The 24,176-nt window shown below is 37.9% G+C and overlaps 1 protein-coding gene across 2 annotated transcripts in view; it reads left to right on the plus strand.

Annotated features, from left to right (window-relative positions):
• Ptprk (protein tyrosine phosphatase receptor type K) overlaps positions 1-24,176 on the plus strand; it is a 523,134-nt gene that overhangs the window by 474,690 nt on the left and 24,268 nt on the right. Inside the window, exons 14-17 of one of the 2 annotated variants that reach the window (XM_038340426.2) lie at positions 7,058-7,196; positions 15,645-15,805; positions 22,153-22,337; positions 23,974-24,061. In XM_038340426.2, coding sequence (XP_038196354.1) covers positions 7,058-7,196; positions 15,645-15,805; positions 22,153-22,337; positions 23,974-24,061 — 573 coding nt within the window. The remainder of the gene's footprint in view (positions 1-7,057; positions 7,197-15,644; positions 15,806-22,152; positions 22,338-23,973; positions 24,062-24,176) is intronic. The other variant, XM_038340427.2, reaches the window with a different exon arrangement.

A 24,176-nucleotide genomic window follows, 5' to 3' on the forward strand; every position in this document is an offset into this window, starting at 1 on the left:
GCAGCAGGAGTTGGAAGAGAGAAGTCAAGGCAGATTTTCAAAAAACATTGTGGCTAGACCCACTGTGTTTAAGAAGTAAGACAGCACACCATGGTTCTATCTTGCCCACTTTCTGCATGTCGGGAAATGGGAAACTTAATGAAAAATTCATATGTAGTATCAAATATTTGTTCTCACAAGAAAATAAAGCAGAGAAACGCTTTCTGCTTTTTTTTTATTTTTAAGTATACTCCTGAAATGTGACACTAATGTGTTCATGAAAAAAGTATATTTATTATTTATTTAGAATTTTTGTAGCATTTATGTGCTATCATTGCTAAACAAAAACTAATCCAAAAATCTCAGACTTGAAGGAAATACCTTAAACTGTGTGAAATTAGCCTGAAATATTTGTAATAGGAAGGCATACTTTTGTTTTATAATTTTAGCTCTTCATGATCTTCCTTTCTTACATTCTCAACATTATAAATTTTCAAGAAAGTTTCTTTGTTAATCAAGAAAAATATTTCCCAACCCTTACAACAAAATGAATGTATAAGATGTGACTGTTTCTTTGCTTCACGAATCAAAACCTCTGAATGACCTTTTCTGATAATCAGCAATCTAAGAGGGAACAAATTTCATCATAGGATCATGCGAGGTGATAAAGCAAGATGACATCAAAGGATCATTGAGTTAAGTAATAAATACTTCAAGATGCCCCTAGGCTTAGAAGTCTGCAGTGGTGGACTATTTAATTAATAACATGTACTTTACAAAACCCATCATTATCTATTTATATGACAGACTGCTAATTTTTTAAAACTATTTTTCTAAGTGATGTGAGTTGGCTTATTCACAGGTTTTTATTCTTACATGATAGACTCAAAGGCTGACCTCTAGTCATTGCCATCCCATCTGCCCACAGTTCTATTATACGTTTCCATTTATAAAATTACCTCACAGCATTAAGCAACTTGACATCCTTAAAAGGCACATCATATAGTTATTCTTTTAGAAGGTACTAACTCTATCTGGTTGCTGTGCCCCTATCTTGGATCAGTGGTAAATTGTATCCTTAGGAAAATGGCAGCAGGTAAATGTATGTTAGGGTCTGTAGTAGTTTGAATGGTAAATATGCCTCGTGCTAGTATTTGACAACCTGGTTTTGGTAGCTTCAGGAGATGTACCCTTGCTGAAGGAATTCGGCCACTGGGAGTGAGCTTTGGGAGTTTCTAGAGCTAGTCATTTGTAGTTCACTGTCTCTGCTTCGTGTTATGGTTCAAGATGACAGCCCTCAGCCTCTGCTCCAGCCTCAGTATCTGCCCCCTCCTACTTCCAATCTGCCATCGTGAACTCTCCCTTTTGAGGGCTGTAAGCCCAAGTAGACATTTTCTGTAGGTTGCCTTGGTCATCGTGTTTTAACACAATGATAGCAAAGTAGCACAAGGCTCCTTGTGTCTCTCATAAATGTGTAGTTACACGTATGCAAGCTTTGTACTGAGTTGGTTGCCACAAAGCCACTTCTTCCTGTGTCATTCTTTACATAGTTGCAGGGGTCACTTCTAGGTTTTACATTATTCCCCAAAGCCAGTAAATCAATTTCATTATAGCATTTCATGTTTTTAACTACTACAGCTCTAAAATCTATATAATACATGACAGGCAGGTGCCTAGTTCTCTTCTGCTGAGATCTTAGCTCTACAGACTAAACCTTGGATAAGTTCTTCAAGTCTAAAGTTAACTGGTAGCATGTCTCTCCAACTAGTCTCACCTTGGGATGTACTTGAACTTGGTTTGAGACAGAAGATGGAAACGGCCCTGTTAAGGAAAGACTAGTGCCCTTCTGTGTCTGGCTTTATCTCAAACTAGATCTAGAGTGGTAAAATACAACAGATCCTTATGTTTTGAGGAAACTATCTGATTTTTGTATGCTCATTCAGTTTGTTTTATGCACACATAGTGCCATTCTTTCTTTCACTCAGTTAATATTTTTGTGTTGTGGCTCCGTCCCAAGCCCTGCTATACAAAAAAAAAAAAAAAATACAGCAAAGTGTGCATGTTTCTTGCCTTAACAGTCTTTATGTTATGAATGGGAAACCACAAGAAGGCTGTAATCGGTGGTGTGATTGGACCATCATAATATATGGAAATGCAACCTGTGTTTTGCTGAAGGACAGGCAGGATACAGAGGAAAAGTAAGCAGCTGCCATGTACATGGGAGATAATGCTGGTCTGGGCTAATGTAGCAGAGGGACAGAGAAAGGGGTAGAAAGTTGGTACTTACAAAGGAATAGTACTTTATAATTCTTGCACCGGACAGAGGCTTTGTTTCCATGTCTACCCCAGACATTCCTGTTTCCATTTTGTCTTTTCATAATTATTAATAACTTCACATTCAAAATCATCCAGGTGTGGATAATAAAGTATATGTTAATACAGAGATAAAGAGAAGGAGAAGGAAAAAAAGGATGCTGCCCAGGTTTTCAGCTTCAAGAAGCCAGTGGCAGAGCCGTGTACTACAAGGGGGCGGAAGTGGATGGGGGCTGTAAGGAGAACGTATAGGCTCACATCTAGACACAGTGTGTTGAAGGAGAATAATACATACGAGAGAAGTCAATAATCAAACCATTGCAGGGTCAGGAGATCAAGGAGATGTTGGTCAGAAATGCATGGCTTTGAGAATGATCGGAATGGATGGTAACCAAAGTGTTGGGACCATGACGTCACTAAATCAGAAAGTGTGGACAACCGCAACAAGAAGCTGAGGCCCTTGAGGAACTAAAAATGACACCTACTTTGTATGGATGAACAAAACAGGAAGCATTTACAAAAAAAAGTTCTGGATAAACAGTGCCATGAAAAGATGATGTCGTGACACAAGCAGGAACACTGCAGAGGACTTCCCATAAAAGGACAGTGTTGCAAATAGTTAGTGGTCCGGAAAATGAGCGGCTTCTGGCATTCAAATAGAGAGAAATGAGCCTACGGAATTCCAGTCACTAGTCAGTCAGTGCTGCTGCTGCTGCTGCCTTGCTTGCAGTGGGGGTTGTAGCCCGTGCTTGGGGGTTTTAAGGAAAGGTTTGAATGGTTTTCCCAAATTACAGCCGAAAAAGGAGAAACATCCATAATACATCAGGAGGATGTGTAGAATTTGAGTGTGATGTCTCAAAACACTGTAAGATTCCCTAGAAGACTATGCTGCGAGATGTCGTCTATAATATCCATCATAAAGGAGAGGAAATGATTCTGTTTGATCATAGAAATTAGAATAGTTTTGACTTCCATAGAAATTTATGTGACTTTACTTTTTTGGTCTAGAATTGGAACAAAATTATTTTATTCATGGGAGCAAGTTCTTTAACTATTTCCCTTTCCCCAAAAATGTATTTCATAAATGTGCTCAATAAAAATAAAGTTCTGGCTTCCCCCCACATCATGCAAAGAATTATGCCACTCTAGGCTTCTGAAAACCTAGGGGTTCTTTGGGTGCTCTCTGACAAATAAAATATGAACCAATATTTTGACTTTCTGAAAATGACGCTCGCCATTGTTTTTGTGCATGCAAATATTTTACGAGGCCTGGAGAAGCAACCACTGTTATAGGTGTCCTGTGTCTTTGAAGAAAATAGGAAGCGAAAGTTCACTTAAAAGCTATTGTATATTTCCTTTAATGAATCTTCTAATAATGGAAGATTGTGTGTATGTTCTTTGGTTCTACTGAGCAAAAACCTAAAGAAATCAATGTGACTGAAGCATACAGAGGAAGCCAGCCATGTGGGATGAGTCAGGAGAATTACATCTTATGCTCTGCTGCATAATGAGTTCGAGGCCAGCCTGAGTTCTGTAGGAAGGCGCTGTCCCTTAAAAAAAGCATACAGATTAATAAAATTGCACATTTTCTTTTAAAAAGCACAATTGTTTGGTAGTATTGGTAATAATAACAGGTGAATCCTCTAAGGAAAGTTTCCAGTTCAGAGAAAAGATCTATCACCCCACACATACACACACAGAGACTCTCTTTCAAGTTTGGCAATTATATTGAGAATTGGTCAATAATCTGTACATGAATTGTAATCATGACCCACAGAGCATATTTGCCCAGTTAACTATAAATAGGGTCCACCTCCAAGAAAGCCACAGATTATCACTTTAAATTGCACATGGATTTCACAATTCATGAATTATCCTAACACCCTGTGCACGGAACACACCTGCAAGCTTAACAATCTCTGTGTTCAAACATTAAATTTTCGATTTGACATTCCACTCCCAGGAATATATTTAGATCAATTTATCAGAAATACTCCTGTTCGTAAAACTTTCTTTAAAAAAATTTTATCCTCTGAATTTGAAATTGCTTGTCTACTATTTTTTATGTGAGTTATTTAATGATACAGCATAGGTAATATTTAAGCTTCTTTGGGTGGGAATTTATTTCTGAACCTATATTCCCAATGCCCATTTTATCTGTCCCTGTGTGCATTTTTATGTTTGAAATGATTTAGCAGATTCAGAAGTTTCCTATGAAATATAGCATGCTACATGTGACAATCGAATTAAAACATATTAACGAGATGGATTTTGGCTGGGAGATGATACAATTGGTAACATTCTGTAAAAGCAAGAGGACCTCAGTCTGATCTCCAAGTCATCATTATCCAAACTACTAAAGTCTACACATAATTCCTAACAATATTTGCAAATCATTTGTCACAATATGAGAGAATCTTGAGTGTACTGAGAATGGTGTCTATGTAATGGAACTATGCCATGTTAATCAAGGACAGACAAAAAGTGCAGGGGTTGGGAAGTTAACCCTGTTAGTAAAGCGCAAACTAAACAGGCATGAGGGGCTGAGTTCAAATCTCTAACACCCATATAAAAAGTTGTTGTGTCACTCATCCGGAATCCTAGCACTGAAGGAGCTGTAATAGGTGGCTCTTTGTCCTAACAGTCCCGCGAGGACCTCAGTTTCAAAAATTCTATCGCTTGAGGAAGACACCCATGTTCCCATGTGAACACATAAATGCATGCACACACACACACACACACAGAGAGAGAGAGAGAGAGAGAGAGAGCGAGCATGCATCAAACAAGAATTAAGAACTGATTGTCAAACACTGGCAGTTAACTCCATAAGTTAGGTATGTCAGAGTACCAACGGATTGTCATCCCTGCCCCGTGAGAGCCAAGTGTAGCAAAGAACATGACCAGAGGAGACTTTAGTGAGTGAACTGTAGAAATTATCCCACAGATGAGTTTCTCTTAGATTTCTAAATCACTTTGTTTTATTACTGTGTGAAAACGTATCTCTGTAAACCAAATGTTTGATAATTGCAAGAAATAAACATTTTGCTTTTAGAGTTCTGCATGCAATTTAGGAAGACACTCCACCTGTTTTAGGTATTTAGGATTGCATCGTGTGTGGATGTGTATATGCATTCATTAAGCCACACAAGGAAAGGAATGCCAGCAGAGTTAGGGCAGGTTTGAATGCATTGTAGACAATGAGATTGTTGGCCATGTAGTATGCACTGAGTGACCCCTACTCCTAATTAAGGCTGCAAGTTCCCTTCAGCTGTAAGGATGGGAGTGGCCATGCCGCTGCCCAGCAAGCTCATTACACTTCATAGAAAAAGCAAGCTGTGGACTTGCAGTCTCCTTTGAGAATAACAGGTTCCGGTTTCTAAGCGATTGGGATATTTAACCCTTGCGGCTGAAACCAAGATGGATCAGTGGACTATTTTACAAACTAGCACCTTTTCAGAAGTGTGTCTTCTGTTTAGATATTAAGTAAAACATTTAGGAAACCATTAGTCGAAGATATGTTTGCCTCCTAATTTTTGCTTTTACTTTGAAAAATTAGGCTAATCTCATGGCAGCAACTTGGCAGTGGGAAAACAACTTGAGCAGATATTGAGATCGTAGACTCTGGGTGTGGGAGAGAAAGAAACCAAGTGAAGGAACTGAAAACGGAAGAATTGAAACAGGAATAGATGGATAACCTTCTAAAGAGAATAGACATGTTGTCCTGGAGATAAACAGGCTCACATTACAGTCCTTGTTGGTAGCATATTTATTCAGCTGGGGTCTCTGAAGCAAGGCTTTGTGATTGGAGATTAAAACCAGGTTTCCGATATGCTTAATCCATAGCACTGCCCAGCTTTTGTCATATATAATCTCAGCAGTGGGGGCCCCAAACCTGAAAACTGAGAAATGCTGTCTTAGAAGGTAGAAGATGTATTAGATTCTGTTTTTGCCCTTCAGCAATTCATAAGCTAGCCTTAATTCTCTAAGCCTCAGGGGTTTTGTATCTGTAAAGTACAGATAATAATAGTTTCTTTGCCAGTTTCAAGGTAAATGAGGTAAAAGGAAAATGTCTTCCAAAGCTTTCCAGGGCTTATGTATTGATTAAAGTTTTCTATTTTAATTGTGTACCTTCATGAGGGCTGAGCACGATTTTTGTGAGAAAAAAAAAGAAGGAAGGGCCTATAATCTTCTTAAAGTCATTTCCCACATTTATTATCTAGGGAGAGGATGTGAAATATTTCTGGGTACATTCCTTACTTTTTCCTTCCTTGTTCTGAACTATTTATTTCAACTTTTATAATGGATTATAAGCAAATTCCTACTAGCCTGAAACTCTCAATGCTTCATCTTCAGGCTCCTGAGTCTTGGAATTATAAGCAACAACATGAGCCACCACAGCCAATCAAGAGGTTGTTTTAGAAAATAAATTGATGAACGATCATCTATATCCATTCTCTTCCCAGTGTACTTGTCCTGAATTTTGAAGGCATTTGAAGAAAAGTAGCCCACTATCCCTTTTCAAATTAATTTCTGTGGTTTTCTTCTTATTTCTTATCTTGAAACACAGCAACAAAATAAAACTGGAGTGAAAGACTTTTCCCCTGTCATGACCCTAAGTCCTTCGTGCTTTAGAGGAGCTCATCTCTAGATTCATGTGTTCAGGTTATTGCTGTTCAAGCCTGTCCTTCTTTGGCCATTTCTGCCTGGGGGCAGTCTTCTGTGTGTAGCAGAGGCTTCTAGTCACCTGTTTCTCTGATTTGTTTAGCAGCAGCAACAGAAGAACCAGAGGTGATCCCGGACCCTGCGAAGCAGACAGACAGAGTGGTGAAAATCGCGGGCATCAGTGCTGGGATCTTGGTGTTCATCCTCCTCCTCCTGGTTGTCATAGTAATTGTGAAAAAGAGGTAAGACCCAATAGTGTCCTGTACCACACACTCATGTGTTTGCCACTGATTTTCACGTTTCTCCCTCAAACTCTTTGACAAGTTCTAACAAGATTGCCTGCACCTCAGTCTCTTCTTACTTGGGATTTTTAAGTGAAATCTTATTTAGTTATTTGCAGTTTGTTCTGGGATACAAGTATAGATTTTTGTTAACATGCATTTTATATAAAACTGTAAATTATTTGAATTTTCAGAAATACATGAGAAATTCATCATATTTTAGGTGTTGTTATTATTAAGCATAATACAATTGATGGTTATACAGTTATGGTGCTTGAACCAAAGTGAGAATTACTTTTATCCTTAATCTATATTTTCATAAATATGGGTTGCATATGAGGCATGAAGGAAATAAAACATTATTTAATGACATTGTATATTAAATATTCACTGACTAAAATTTTTAAAAGGAATATTAAATGCTTAAATTGAACCTTATCTTTTATACTATGTCAGTAAATGTCGCCACCTCCTGGAGTTCTATAAAGATATGACTTCCTGGAATTTAAATTTGTATTCTAGAGATGAAAGTATACCATTACTCAAATGCATTTCTGATATACAGCACAGTTTTTAAACTTGGAGCTATTTGACTATTATGTAAGTAGTCAGAATCTGTAAGTCATCTTCTTAGAAACTAGGATGACATCTCATTTCTTCCAAGCAAACATTTTGGATAATTCTACAATTTGGAAGGACTTTTGAAAAAAAAAATTACATGCAGCGTGCATTCCAGCAGCCTTGCATAGAAGTGGTTTTGCTCTACTAATTGTACCGATTGTATAATAAATGATGTTGCTTATAGTACATGAATTCTCATAGTGTCCAATTATTATTGCTTTCTACTTGAAATAAAACATTAGCATTATGGCTAAGACTCATATGTTAATGACAATTCCATGAGCATCGATTTTAATGTATTGCCTCTTTACACTTGTCCCCGGAGACATGTATGTTGGAGAAGACACATCTGCATTAGAAACATTAGGTATGCACTACAGCGTTCTGTGTTCAATTAGCTACATATGTGCTTCCTCCAGACAGTGCTTTCTCTGCTGTTGTCTACCTCTGTGATAGGAAAACACATCCTAGGCGAGACAAGAAGATTTAAGTCTTTGAGAAACACTAGTTTGCCAGTGCACATCCATAAAAATCATGGAACCGAGCCTTCAGACCTTATATCTCTGTTTAAATTAAATCTGTACTTGGAGAGCGAAAAAGCCAAATAGCTTAGAGAACCCACTCAACACTGCTTCTTCATTAAAAGGATTGTCACATCCGATTGGATGCTCGAGAATGGCTTCTGACTGTGCCCTCCTCAGAATGGAATTCAATCTACTTGCATTTGTTGTTTATCCAAAAACTTGTTTGTTTTTGAGTAGCCTCATTTTGCTGGATTTGTACTAAGAATGACTAATGAAAACTAAGGTCCTTCAAGTTGCTAAGCTTGACGTTACTTAAGCAAGCATGGGGCTGGGGGATATGCTCTGACAGTGCTCTAAAATTGCACTTCTTTGCTGATTCTTCTGGTTTACGTTGCCAATGATTGGATAACTAGGCCTCCACTAAAATCTTTCATGTTTAAGTTTTCATAACTGTTTTACTGGCTAGAAAGTCTTCTGAACTTTTGCCTTCCTCGGTAACACCTATGTGACTGGCGAAGCCCATGCTCTCACAGACAGATGAGATTGTGTTTGCTGCCTTCTGGTTATATCATGCCGAAATTACTTGAACTCATTGCTTACCTCAGCACATTCGTAAGGGCTTCAAATCATGGGTTGTGTATGTCACACAAATACATCCTGTGTTTTTTTTTTTTTTTTTAAGCCAGGGTAGGTTATTATCATTGCCCAAAAACATGTAGCAGTCCTGGATAAGACAGAGTGTAGCTTAAAAGTTTGTGTTACTCTGTAGTTTCATTTGAGTATAGAACGTTACAATAAAAACAGTGGAAATGGGAACCCTCTTACCATCTGTGTTTTCATGAGAAATTGTAACGTTTCTTTAGACTATCCCTCAGTGTGAATAATAAATGTAGGGTTATTTGCTTCGATGAAAATAGTTCCATGTGATTTGGGTTGCAAAAGAATAGCTTAGAATTCAGCCAAATAAAACTTTATGGCTGAGATTATATAGAAAGTAAGTTCTTAGGCTGTGAAAGGAATATTGCAACTTTCAGAACGCAATGTCATTCTTCTTTCAGTTTAATTGCTGTTGAATGATTTCCAATTATATGCCATTTCTCATTGATTGTGTATAATTTAAATGCACAGCATGAACATATTAAAACTTCCAAACATCAACTTGAAATCATGTTTCAATACAGTAAATGTGTGTGTATATCATGGTCACATGCATCTACTGTAGGAATACCTTCATGTATATGTAGCATATGGTACCTGTATTCATATAACATGTATATACTGTGTACCATTAAGATACACCCGGTGTGTAAAAATGTAGTACTTTGCATATATTAACATCAGATCTTTATGTTTTGTATTTAAAATAAACTACTCTGTTTAGTATACCCATCCTATACATAGCTGATCCATCAGTCATGACATTTTGATGGCAATGGATGATACTATGCTTTAACTGCATGTTGAAAAACACACAAGCCATTTAATTTTTCAGTCCTTTGGCAATGTAGGAAATGTCAGCATGTTACTTTTTTTTCCTAATCCTGTATTAAAATTTTTATTTTTTGCTGCATATCTGTCTGTTTAACTGCATGGCATAAGAATGCTAACAACGCATGGGCAAATTAAAATGGCAAAGCAAAAAAAAAAAAAACCCACGAATTTCATTTTGTTTTGTTTTCTTTTTAACGCACATTTTTCTGCTCTATTGGATGTGACGGAGTCACGCTTCTCATTCACCATTGCTTCTCTTTTCCCACTGTCTGTGATCTGCTTGCCAGGAGGAGCTACTATTCTTACTCCTACTACCTGTAAGTAGAAAATGGGTCATTACAACTTTACCTGTGTCCGATTGCAATATCCCTTTCAAAAAACCCACAGAAACAGTGTGTGCTTGGTGGTGTTCCAAAATCTTTATCTTTCTGGACTCTAAAACTATAGACTGTGACCTATTTTGATTCTCTTTTTTTAAAGGGATATTGTGTTTCTGTATGTTCAGCTACTTTTAATTTTTGATTACAGTTTTTCATAAGAAGCTTTAGTCTGCAGCTAAGAGCATCATTTATTTACTTATGTCAAGTCTGAGCTCTCTTAGCAATATGATACTTTATGCATCTCGTGACAAATGTGGTTTTAGCTTCCTAATCCCAAGCTATATCATAATGTATTATGCTTGAGAAAATGAGCCCGGTGAGATATCTGTGCAGCATTCAGACTGCCCTGGAAGGATGCAAACCAGATCAGGCCTGCGTTTGATAACATCGCTTTCCACCTCTCCAGGTATTCAAAAAGATCATAACAAAGTATCCTTGCTGGCCATTAAAACCATTATAATGGCCTTGCAAATAAACTGATAAAATCATAATGTAGTGAAGGTAGAGACATAAGTACATCTTTTGTAGAGTAGGAAAAATGAGTTTGTTTATTACAATTTAAATAGAGACTTTATAAAACTAAGCCAAGACAAAGCCTGTCATCCTACTGAGGAACAGAGATACCACATTTTGACAGTCTTTTGCAATCTCCAACTCACCCAAGACTAAGGTATGGTAAGTCTTCTTTATATCGGCAGGGAGAATATTGGCCAGTCAACTTCTGGAGTCATTTTCAGTGTGTGTCTTTAGAATCAAAAATAGTTGTTAGCCATTCAGTTCAAAGGATATGGTACTGTCCAAGGTTCAAGGGTTCAGATTGTTTGAGGCACACAGCCTGTAGTGTCTATTTCACTAGGTAAGGTTTCAGCTAGCTTACAGCAAAATTTTACGAGTCAATCACTTCAATGTAACTCTGCCAACATTTTGAATATTACAAACATTTGGCTTCCTACAATCTGCTAAAACAAGCAGGTGTAAAATAACAGTGCTCTTAGCTTACTGTGATGAATCATAATATGCTTGTTAAATCATGTTTGATGAAGCCGATGGTAATTAACCGTACCATTTCATACAATCATGGAGTACGTTCCCCCTTTATGGCCCACCCATACATCCACCTGCAGAAGTTTTTGCTGTTGGCTGCTTTGAGAATGAAAGTCATTTGCACATCTGTCAAACTCAAGTACTTGCAAAATGAATTGTTTTAACCGTCCTGAAGTGCACATTACATGTGCTCATGGCTCTGGGGCAGACAAAGCATGAGCCATAGTAGAATCAATATGTATTTAGTTACAAGAATGTCAATAAAACTTCCATTATCTGTCAATGTATCTGTAAAATTAGAATGGGATTCCATTTTTGGTGCACAGTTACTATCTCTCTTTCAGACGATGTAGCAGTTTATACTTTGCTGTGATTGACACTTAGAGCTACTGGCACCTTAAGACCTAAACAGATAATAATGTCCTAGGGATGTATACTTTTAAAGGTTACTTAAACACACCTAGGGTTACTAATCTCAATCTGATTTCTTTTATAAAGGGAGAAATAAAGTAGAATAGAAAATAGAAAAAACCCCTAGGATGTTTGAGTTAATTTTAATGGCATTGTGTCACAGTAACTTTTTTTTTTTTTTTTTACATACATGAACGCACTTAACACTGATGTTAGCTCCTGGAGATTCAGAATGCCTTTAATGAAAGCCAGGGTTGTTGTGGAGGCACACGGGACTGTCTGACTGTGCCCAATTCTGCAGCTACTCACAAAGGTCATAATCTTGTGCAGTTTGCTCACTATCTGAGTTTCTGTGAATCTGGAACACCCTTGCTAGAACACTTTTCCTTTCTGTTCCTGGAAAAATACTTTTTAATTTTAGCCATTCATGAAACACAGATAAATGATTCATTCATAAATCCTGAAAAGTTTGGCGTCGTCCATTTCCATTTGCTGTTTCCTGCGTGCCCATCTTTATATTTTAACGTTACATGGAATCCAAATTTCAGTTTGTCCAATTTTTTTTTTTCAAATCGATCTCTCACATTTTTAAAGAAATGAATCAACACTTTACCCTTGGCCAAGACACAAAGATTTGAAGGGAAATTGAAAGTGTCATTTCTTTGTTGTTGAGACAAGGTCTTGCTATGAATCCCAGTTCAGGAAGACTTTGAAAGTCCCTGGCTCCAGTATCTACTTCTACTTACTGGGATTGGAGATGGGCAACACCGCCCCTGCTAGAACTTAGTTGTCAAGCATCTTTTTCGTGCCGTTTCAAAATGTAAAATGACGGTGTATTTGTGCTATATTCATGCTTTATTCTAATGCTTAGCCACTGGTGTTTAACCACTGCGGTAGGCTGCCTAGTGGGGCAGTAAACACAGCATAAACAGCTGGGTATTGTGTAATAGCTTAAACTATGGAATGAGGTCGTTCTTCATTGCTTATTAGATAAGCAACCTTGGGCAAGTTATTTAACTAACCTAAGCCTCAATGAACTCATCTATCTGATGAGAATCCTTAAACAGTTTTCAGTGGATTGATCCGAGAATTAATTGAGTTAACCAATGGAAAGTGCCAAGTATATAACAGGCCCTATTTATCTCTTCCGCAAGTATTTATTGAGAGCCTGCTTTGTGCCTTAAGTATTCTAGCACTGTTCCGATGCCCAGAATGTGCGGGTGATCTTTTCTTATTGAGCACACAGTGGGGAAACGACTGAAAAATGATCTGATGATGCGCGACTAGTGTCGTCTCAAGAGACGAGCCTGTTGCTATAAAAATCACCTGAATCAGATGGCACTTGGAGCAGCCATATCAAGCCTTTCCAAGGAAGTTCATTTGGAGTCGCAGTGAATAGAAACTAGCCAGATTTTAGAGACTTAATGATGTTGTAGGCCTAAGGACAAAAATATTTCATGATGGCTAACTAGCAGGAAGTTTGGAATGCATAAGTCTGTCAGCTCCATACAGCTTGGTTGTATTTAATTAGAGTCAAACACTTTTTTTACAAAAATAAATAAATAAAATCATTGCTGGGCAGCGGTGGTACAAGCCTTTAATTCCAGCACTCAGGAGGCAGAGAGAGGTGGATTTCGGTGAGTTTAAGGATAGCCTCATCTACAGAGAGAGTTCCAGGACAGCCAGGTGTACACAGAGAAACCCTGTCTCAAATGCCCTCTCATAAATAAGTAAACACATAAATAAATCATTCAATTGCGCTAGCCTTTGTATTTTTCTTATATTTGTTTAACTGTGAAATGACAACCATTGCTCCCAATATCAAATGAATAAGTTGTTCAAGTTTGGAAAAATAAAACCAGAGAGCAGAGAGATGACTCAGCTGTTGAGAGCACAGGCTGCTCTTGCAGAAGATTTGAGTTTAGTTCACAACACCATTGTCAGGCAGCTTACAGCAGTGTCTGTAACCCCAACTCTAGAGGCATAATATGTTCCTCTACAAGGAACTGTGCTCATGTAGGTGTGTATACACACACACATACACACACACACACACACACACACACAAAGAGAGAGATCCTTAATAAAATAAAACTCCTGAAAAATGATTAAGAAAACTAAGATACCCATTTTAAAACATTGCTTATATTTTTGCAACTTCAAGCCATTTCAACATTTGGGTTAAGCGCTAAGAGTCTTGGGACAAACTGCCACGCCTAAGCTGTTCTCCTTTGTCCCAGTTATCACCTCCCGCACAGTGTCTCACCTCTCAGCTAGATTTGTATGCTCTGTCTAGATCTTTATATTTCTGCAGGCTTTAGCCCTGGCCCAGGAGGGAGAGTTGGTAGCACTTTTAGTGTGGGCAGCAAGTGTTGTCAATAGAGAAAGTGGTGATGACGGTGATGGTGGTGATGGTATAGGGATCGTTCTGGTGGCGGTAGATAATAATCCTTTGTCCTTGTTTTTAATATTACTAATACCTCTGTTCCTTTTAAATGTTTGAGGGGTACCCATCAGCAAGTCATATTTATACCTGCTTTATTCAATTGTGAGTGAGATCTGTTTTTTGTGTTCTCTGTGTTGGTTGTGTTCCCCTGTGGTGAACTTTTACAATTCTCAGAGAAAAATAGACTGGAGCAACTCTCAGCCTGTGGACATAAACTCCGTCTATTCAATGAACCTTTGTAGTATTAGTGGTATGTTTAATATAGACATTAGTAGGGGACCAGAAGAAAATGCCTTGCCATGGACCTCTAAGATGGCATTCTTAACAACTGGGGAGTATTTCCCAGGCAGCATTAATTGCTACCATAAAGTGGGTGAGGGGAGTTTAAAGTGGACAGTGGTTTACAGCGCCTCTGGGTATAAATTTCCTGGTGAATATGAGTTAAATATTTTATATGCATTTAGTAGATTTTGAGTGCCTGTCTCACAGATAACAGAGAAACCAAAAAAAATATGTTCTCGATGTAGGAGATAAAAGGCTCACTATTTGTGCAGTTTGCATTGTTATCTCTCATTTTCACAGTGCTAAATCATTCTCCTGCTGCTTCATTAGACATTTCTGCAGTGGGTAGTGTGTGTGAGAAGTCTAAAATACATTTTAGGGTTTGACCTTGTCAATCCTCCAAGATGACAATAATCGACATTCCAACTTTGCATATCAGTTTTCAGATTTTCCCCAGTACCTTTCTTACACAGCATATGATTCAGTTCGATCTTTTTATGAGTGTTTTGAATCATATATGGCCAGGGCTGACTTTCAGAGACTTTGGGTTAGTTTTGATGAGTGCTGTAGTTGCCCTGCTCAATGTGTCCGTTTTCTGTGTGTTTGTGTTGGTACTTAGGAACAGCAGAGGGGAGAATGGGCCTTCTCCTTGTTTTTGTTGGCCGGCTCTGCTAAAGCAAAGCTAGGCCATGTTGTAGGCCAGACCTTCAGGCATTTGATCAAAGGCAGCTGTCACTCAGGCAGAAGACTGGAACTTGAATTTTTAAAGTTTTTCCTTAAATCATCTGCGAATTAACTGTACTTTAGAAGCATTTGTTTATACTCTTGAAAGAACGTTTTCGTGAAAATTATTTATTTTTTTAATTTTTGACAATTTCATACATATAAACAACGTAGTATGATTATAGCAACCTTCCCGTGCCCTCATTTTAATCCATTTTTTCTCTCTGATCCCAGACCCAAATAGAAGAAATGATTGTTTGGCAACTTGAATTTTAAGGATCTAACAAATACTAAGTGTGCTGCATCAACCAGCTGATGTAATGGTTTGTGTGTTGTCTTGACTCCTGAGATGATGAACAGTTCATAGGTTTTCCAATACATGTCTGTAGCCTTGTCCTCAGGCTCACTTCAGCTTCTTGATGGCTGGTGTCAGCTGTCCCTCAAGGGTCACCACACTCAGGGCTCCCTTTTGTGTTTGCTTTGGCAGCAAGCTTGCTAAAAAGCGCAAAGACGCGATGGGGAACACGCGGCAGGAGATGACTCACATGGTGAATGCTATGGACCGAAGTTACGCGGATCAGAGCACCCTGCACGCAGAGGATCCCCTCTCCCTCACCTTCATGGACCAGCATAACTTCAGCCCAAGATGTAAGTTGTTCATTACAGTTTTGCTCAATGCTTTGGAGGCTTAGTAAGTGCATTTGATTTTCCACAATATCTTTTGAATAATGAAAGAAACAGCCAGAAGACAAACCAGCTAAGAAGAGTAAAATGGAATTTACAAAAAGACTTTTGTTCAGTTTGCTACAGGATTTAGTTTAACTTTAAACTGGGGATTTTGTTATAAAAGTATAAGAAACATTCCAAAATAAGACATTAAGGCAGCATGTGTCATTGAATTAAGCTAAAAATGGTGTTTTCTACATAAAATTAGTGTTCATCAATTTATACTTTTGCCTTTTCCTTTATAGAAGATAAATATTCATTAGTGATAAGAAGAAACATAGTAATGCTTTCTAGGAATTAGCAGCATAAGTAATTATTCCATTGAGGTAATCTAATATTTGTCCTGGGCCATTCCAATACCAAAAAACTAACCACAGAGATGGGGAGGTAAGTTGGTGGAGAAAGTACCAGAGAAACATGAAAACCGGAGTTCAGATCCCAGAACCCACATAGAAGCCAGGCAGGTGTGGCATCCACCTGTAATCCTACCACTTGGGAGGCATAGATGTCCCCTGGGAAAGCTGACTAACTGGAATAGCTGGAATTGGTGAGCTTCAGGGTTACCGAGACCCTATCTCAATGCATTAATTGGAAGACTGAAGAAGCCACATAAGATCAACTTCTTTGGAGCCACACAAGTATGTCCTCACACATGGCAACATGCATACATTCACACATACCATCTAAACAAGAAATAAAGTAACTACTTGAAAGATTTGTCTTTTACGTGTCTAAGTATCAAGTATGAAAACTAAAAGTGTACTTGTGTTACTTGGCTCACAGACATTAATGAGATCACATCCACGCTCATCTCTCCATTCCCCAAACATAGATTCTTTCAATATGACTAATGCTGACCTATTAAAGGAAGTGCTTTATAAATGTTTTCATTGAAGTCCTGTTTAAGCATGGGGGATTTGGATAATTGCACACTTTGAATTTCGCATGAAAATTATTCCCTTTCAAGGCTTTATGTTTTTAAATTAGTTATATTTAAGTTGACATGCATAAGTCATTTCTTCAGTTCTTCAGGTAAAATTGATGCTTGAGATGGACAAACCAAGTTTGTCATTAGCATTCATATTTTGGTAACACCCTAATTTGGTAAACATGGGTGTAAGAAGACAAGAAGTAAATAATAAAATTCATATTTATATGCAAATTATAAACATAATAAATGGTAAGGTTGCACAGTATTTTAGACTATGTCTTTATGTCATTTCGTAAAGGGAATTTTTTTTTAAAAAATCTTTAGCTTGGTGAAATTTTTCAGTAATTGTTGACCTTGACTACAGGTTGTCATTTTTCTTGTGTATATTCACACTGAGTAGTAGTTAAAAGTACTATGTCAGCCATTTTGGAATTCAGTTTTAAACATGATAGGGCCTTTGTGGCCCATCTTCTTTTTATTTCACTATTAAGTTTTAACAACAGAGAAGGACATAAAATTCTCTGGCTTTTAAGAGAAAGTTTGCACTTGATTCAATATTTACTTGGTTGTAGATCTGACTGTATTTTTGTTCCACAGACTCTTCTGTATGCTATCTATGTCAGTACCTGACTATAAAGTTACAATTCTGAGTGTGTATCTATAAATATCCAGTTATGAACTTAGAGAAAGGATTAAACCTATTCCCCACAGTTAACTGGGAAAAATGGTTAGAATGACTATAAGATCTTCATTTCTGTAAATACCTTACTTACACTTGATAGATCTAAAATGCATGGTTCCATTTCTCCTAATTTTATCATTTTTATAATGTCAAGGTGAAGAATCTGGCTTTTTAAATTGAACAGAGACCTGGACTATAATTATAGATGCAATTCTCTTGACATTTTACAATAACCCTGGTAAAAAAAGAATGTTACCCTTGCAAAATACAGAAATCAAAGCAAGTTGTGTCACAGTACTTTTAAGAAAAATATAAATAAATTGTAAAGATTATTATAAAGGTATAAAAATTACTTGAAAAGTAGAATTTAGAGCCAAGCATTGCATCACGAGCTTTGTTTTCCCACAGTGCCCAATGATCCACTTGTGCCGACTGCTGTGTTAGGTGAGGCCCAGAACCTTTATCACCAGTCTTTATTTTATTATTTTATTTTCCTCTTTTGCATGCATCACAACTCCTTGCATGGGTTGTTCTTGTCCACATAGTAACTCTTTGCCTTTAGGAAGTCCCTTGGTGTTTCAGATAGATCCCCAGAGTCCAGACAGAGACAGCGAACTTTGTTCAACACATTTGGGTCTGGTGGATTTGAATGGCAGGCACACTCTTTAGAACAACACACCAGCTTTAAGCTGTGCTGGATTTGGAGCAGAAGCACAATTGCCCCTAATGGATAGCAAATGTAAATAAACCCAAACACCTCCATTGCCAGGGGCCAGGAGCAACTGAGCAACTAGCTGATGTGGGAAAGTCAGCTTTAGCAAAGGGGTTGTCTAAGTCCTTCTAGCTTTAAAGCAATTAAAGATGCAGTCAGAGGTGAAAAGGGCGACTCTGTTCATTTGCTTTTACTTTGTTCTTTTAATAGTTTGCTAAAGTGAGGAAGTTGCTAGAATCTTGATGCAGGGGTTTGGCATAGACACTACATTCCATGATAAGTAGTATTATGTTTCAAGAAGTTAGAAGAGACCCCTGTGTTTACCTGGATCACATCTAAGGAAATGGGTGTCGCCTGTGATGATTCTGGCCTTTCAGTGTAAAATGGCATTAATTTTTAAACATATATTTCAAAGCAAAACAAGTTTAATTTCAAATTGCTTATTTCTTGACAAATTCCTCAACAATCATTTGGCCAACGTGCATTGTGTGTTCATAGATTCTGTATCAGTAACACCCTAATGGTTCTGCTTACCCGAAAGTACAGATTATCAATACACATACTTTTAAAATTATCCCACATTATATTTATTATTCATATTTAATACTTATCATGAATATGGAAACTAGCTTATGCATCTATTTGCTTATGTAGTTGTTTAATTTAAAAGTCTATCACAAAACATTTTGGAATTTTGCAATTGATCTGTTCAGTAAAATGTACTTCATGAACTAAAATAATCATTTTGAATTATAATTTTAGAGCTTCTATAAGTAATAAATGTTCACTAGAATCTGTATTCTAACTGCACGTTTGCTGTGCTGTGCACAGCAACAGTGAGATAGAGGTGAACTAAGGTATTTTTTCTAACAGGTGACATGATTACATAGGAAGGAGCTATAACGGGTGCTCACAGGGAAGGTATCACATTGTCAACTGCCCCTACATATGCCGTCTTCTCTTGAAAATTGTAGATACTATCATTATCTCTCGTTAATAAGCAGAGTGCACTTAAATGAAAATAGTAGACACTCTGAAAGGAATGGCTCCCCTAAATGTTAAAGTCCATCATTGTACTTTTCTAAGGGCATGGAGAATTGGTTCTAAATCGCGAGGTCTATATAGAATTACAATATGAACTCAGAAAGCGACTTTACAGGTTTTCTCCTCTCCCTCTAGACAGGGTAACCGCTCCCGCCATGCTTCCTCCCACCTCAGAATCGTAGAGAGCAAATGAGATAATGCATGTGAGCTTTACAAACTACAAAGGCTAAGCAGTTCTTAAAATATTCCAAATGGAAATGGTTGGTCATGTTTAGGGAAAGGTAGGGCTAGCCCAGTAGTGTCATCTGACCTATTTGTACACATTTGCCATTGTGTAATTTTAGTTCATTTTGAAAGTGGGCATTTTTGGGTTAAAAGTGATTGGCTTTCTTTGAAAGCTAATTCTCATTAGTCCCATTAGACATCATATTAATCTCTTCCATTCTTCATTGTTCCTAGAATTGTGGTGTTTTTACGCTTGTTTTTCATCCACTCATTTTATGCATCAACTTTTTGAAATAATTTCAAACATTGCTTCAAATTGATATCTAGTTGATGACTTTGAAAGGCTTAGAAAATTTTCATATTGATTCATATTTTTGTCTTTTGTGTCTTACTGCTTCATTGGGCTTAAGTCCCTATAACGGGTAAGTATATAACAAAGAACTCTAGAGACCTTTCAATCAAGCCATAGTTGAAGTTATTATTCTTCAGTGTATAATAAGGATAATGATAAGCACAGGCACCCTTGCTAGGACTCCCGTTATTACGCAGTTTAATGAGGTAGAAATATATTGAAATTAATAATTCATATGTGATTATTCTTGAGACCTTGCTGCCTTTTGTACTATTGTATTAAACCCTAATGCCAAACAGAGGCCATGCTATTTCATGCTAGGATATAGTCATTTGTAAGATGTGCAATGTGAGTAAAGTTTGTTTCTGAGCCTCTTAAAATTGTAAAGCTTCTGCTGTTCCAGCAGGTTCGAAATGAGCTCTGTCGAGGGTTTTCCTATCTACCTTCCCACAGTCTAGGTGCTTATATTCTGCACCCCCTCCCCCCGCCACATTCTGTTACTTTGACCTCTCCTAATTGATTGTATACCCTGTGACAGAGCCTTAACCAGTTGCTTTTGAATTTAATCTTACTGGGCGATGTTTATATTCCTTATGCCAGTCTATCGATTGTGATATTTTAGTGATGGTAGACCAGTTGACTGCAGTCTCACAGAAGGCAGGGGGAACTGAAGAGAGTCATGTTTGCTAGCAAATGTTTGCAAGTAGAGTAGTGGGTAAAACCGGAATAAAAGGCAACGATTCTCTTGAGTGCATAGGTCATAACAGGCTCCAAGGGCTTTCTTTTTCTGTTGATGTTATTTTCTTTATTTGTTTTTTTCCTTAGTGTGGGGTATTTTTAGACATGAATGCCAAAAAAATCAGTTTAATAAGAGAGAGTAAAGATAAATGCAATCAAGCTAAATTATAGAGGCATACAAATCTGATTGTAGGGTTCTTTTTTTTTTCCTTCTCCAGGAAGAAAAAGTGTTTGTCATGGGGACAACAATTCATTTTTTGCCATATCCTATTTGTAGAGTTGGCGATAGGGCAGGCAGATGTACCAGCCCTTGAAATATGGTTCACTGTTCATTAAATATCACTCTCTGCAGTATGCATTATCATTTCAAACGCAAGTTCCCCTAAAAGTGTACTTTCCTTTCTGTTAATGAGTGTGACCGTATTATGCTTTTCAAAGTAACACCCCTTCAACGTTTGTTTTTTTTTTTTTAAAGTGGTAAGTTTAAATGTGATTAATATAAGCATGTTTCTCATTGTAATGCTTAGTTCTTTGGTCATTAAAATGCTGTTTATTCTTTATAGGCAAAATGTTCTTGGTCCTTTCTTCATCTTTATGGCAGAAAGAGCATTAAAAGTCTCTTTCCGTTTTGAACTAAAACCATGGGGATGTGGTCTACACTTAAATGTGGGTGGTGGAGGCTTCTGTTGAATTTAACTTATTCATTCGTTGAATGTTTGCTGAATTTCTAGTGCATGAGTCTATCTCCAAAAATGCCAGATAAGTAAATAAATGATTAAAACACAGGGCAAGGAAGTAGCATGCAAGGAATCTGGAAGTCTCGGAAACATAAGAAATAGCCTGATATTGCATCATGGAGGGCCTGGGAATAGAAGGGAGGCACCTATATTTATCTCCAGTACCCCTGGTTTCTCTCACATGGCTGACAGAGGAGCCAAAGTGTCCTGGCAATCAAACCAATATTGGTAGTGACAAGGATCCAAGGAGGAAAACCTCCTGGTGGGCAGAAGGGTGGGAATGGGGTTTTGTGCTGGTGTGTCGGGGTTGTGCTGATTAAGAACCCCAGCTGGTAGACAAAAAAGAGGGAAAAGGTGGCAAGATGAGCGGCCCTGCAGGGATGGGTTGTCTAAATGGGGTCTCTGAGGGAGGTTGGAATAGGAGTATGAAAGAGTTCATCCAGTGGAGTCAATGGTGAAAATGTTTGTCCAGTTGACAGCTCAGTCCTCTGGTCCCAGCCTATGCCGCTGTAACTTCAAATGCTAAAAACAGAGGCGACTCAGCTAAATGTCCTGCCTATACTTTTTAAAAGTGAATCCAGTGTCTCCCTGCTTCTCCCAGCATCCTCTGTATTGCTGAAAGACATATATACTCTGACCTTAACCCTTGAGTCGAAGTGAAAGGTGAAGGCTTTGTCTTTATAAGTGATGCTGCCCGAGGTCCCACCTCCACCCCTACGGCTTCTCTTCTTTTCCTTCTTTCTACTACCGGAAGGATCTTAAGGTCTATAAATCTCCTTTGCACAGATGTATATTAAACAAGATAACTTTATCTCTTTCTCAATGTTCTGGAATATGAAATCTGCCAGATGAGAACCACAGTGCCACCGCAGAGTCTAGTCGCCTTCTGGATGTTCCCCGCTACCTCTGTGAAGGGACTGAGTCCCCTTACCAGACAGGACAGCTGCACCCAGCCATCAGAGTGGCCGACTTACTGCAGCACATCAACCTCATGAAGACATCAGACAGCTATGGGTTCAAAGAGGAATACGAGGTGAAAGCTTCAATACTGTCCTGAATTTGATTTTTAACTGATGCTCAATGACATGTAGCATTTTTCTTCCCTTTAACATTCCAAGAGTGGGATACGCTACAACCTCTCTAGTCCAGCATCGAGTATGCCATCAAATATATGTGTAGAGAGTGGGGTGAAATGAAAGAAAAGAACGCTCTCTTGGAATGTATTTGGAGCTACATTCATTGTAAGGTTCCTGAGAACGGATTCAGTAATGTTTCAGTGTGTTTTCATGAACCCTTTGCTCGATCTTCGTACATTTCCCCCTTTCAAAAGTTAAGCACAGGATTCCCAGAGACCCTTGTAATGTTAGGGATGTTATCACTGGTTGGCTTAAATTCTGAGTGTTTGTCTGTCTCCTTGCTTACACACTCTTTAATGGTAAAGGTGATGTTAAGTTAACTATGCTGCTTGCCATGGGCCCCTTAATTTTGTGAACTGTTTGTTGAGGATGGCAGGGAAGAAAAACTGAGCGCCACAAACCAGATATGGGGCCTTTCTTCTCCCAGTGTATTTCTCTTTCCCACTCAGACCAAAATACCAAGATTTATCTTGCAAAGTGACTTAAGTCAAACATCCCAATAAACAGCAAAAATAAAAAGTTCTCTTTACCTTTTGACTTGCTTCAAAATTTCATTGTGGACGCTGAAGCTGAGTTATACTCCTACACACAGTATAGAATTGCACACACAGAAAAACACAAATGCTTAAAGCGGAAGGTGCCAAGCATACTTTATTTCAAAGAGCAACCAAAATTCAACTTCAAGGGAAGACTTTTAAGTTTTACGCTCTGTATGTGGACTACCTGTCTACTTTATTTGGGGTGAGAAAAATTATCTTGAAATTTTGAATGCTGGCTTTAGATATGTGCTGAAACACCCAAAATAAGAGCAAGGAATTAGAATATCCTGCCGGAGCTGGTTCTGTTCATTCATTTCATGTACATTCCTGTGTTCCTGTGTACTCTGCTTCAAAGAACGTTGGCTCTTTGAAGACCCTACTTCCTGTGTTGAGCAAAGTTTAAGTTTTTCTACAAAAAGAGATCTTTACTCATGTTTTAAATTTCTGTATAATTAAGCCACCATCGAACCCATCTGTCTGTAGGTGCTTGGAGAACAAAACAGGAATCTTTATAAATCTGTTCCCTAATGAAAGACCCAGTCTTCATGACCTTCAAAGAGAAAAAGATGACAGATCATACATAAGTGATTTTTTTTACCCCCATTATAAGTGCTGATGAACACACCTTTGAAAGAAAGCCATCATTAAAAGTAGGTTTGTAAGTTTGGGTATACTATTATTTAGAATTTTTTGAAAAAGATTGATGCCTCTTCTACTTGCAACTCACAAAATTATAGCTATCTTAAAATTGAAAGATTTTCAAGGTTCTATGTTTCTCTAAAGTTACTGCCAATCTTTCACATGAGTTCCGCCCAACCTAACATCCCACAAAACAGGCCTGAGGGCTGAGCAGGAAATGTATTTACTACTGTAGGCAGCCCTGCCACCATCACCACAAATGTGGCTTTCACTCTTTCAATTTGTAGAGCAGATAAACCTGTTATGAGAAACAGAATTAAATTAGGTCTGCTTGCTAACTTTTTTTTTTTTTCAGAGCTTCTTTGAAGGTCAGTCAGCATCTTGGGATGTAGCAAAAAAAGATCAAAACCGAGCAAAAAACCGATATGGAAACATTATCGCATGTAAGTTCCCTGAGAATTCCTGGTACATGTAAACATTGCATGTGAAAAATGCGCAGTGAGTCACAGCTTATATGGTTTTGAGTTTAGAGAACCCAAGTGGTGGCACACTGGTCTT

The sequence above is a fragment of the Arvicola amphibius genome, chromosome 8 (genome assembly GCF_903992535.2).
Source record: "Arvicola amphibius chromosome 8, mArvAmp1.2, whole genome shotgun sequence".
NCBI lineage: Eukaryota > Metazoa > Chordata > Mammalia > Rodentia > Cricetidae > Arvicola > Arvicola amphibius.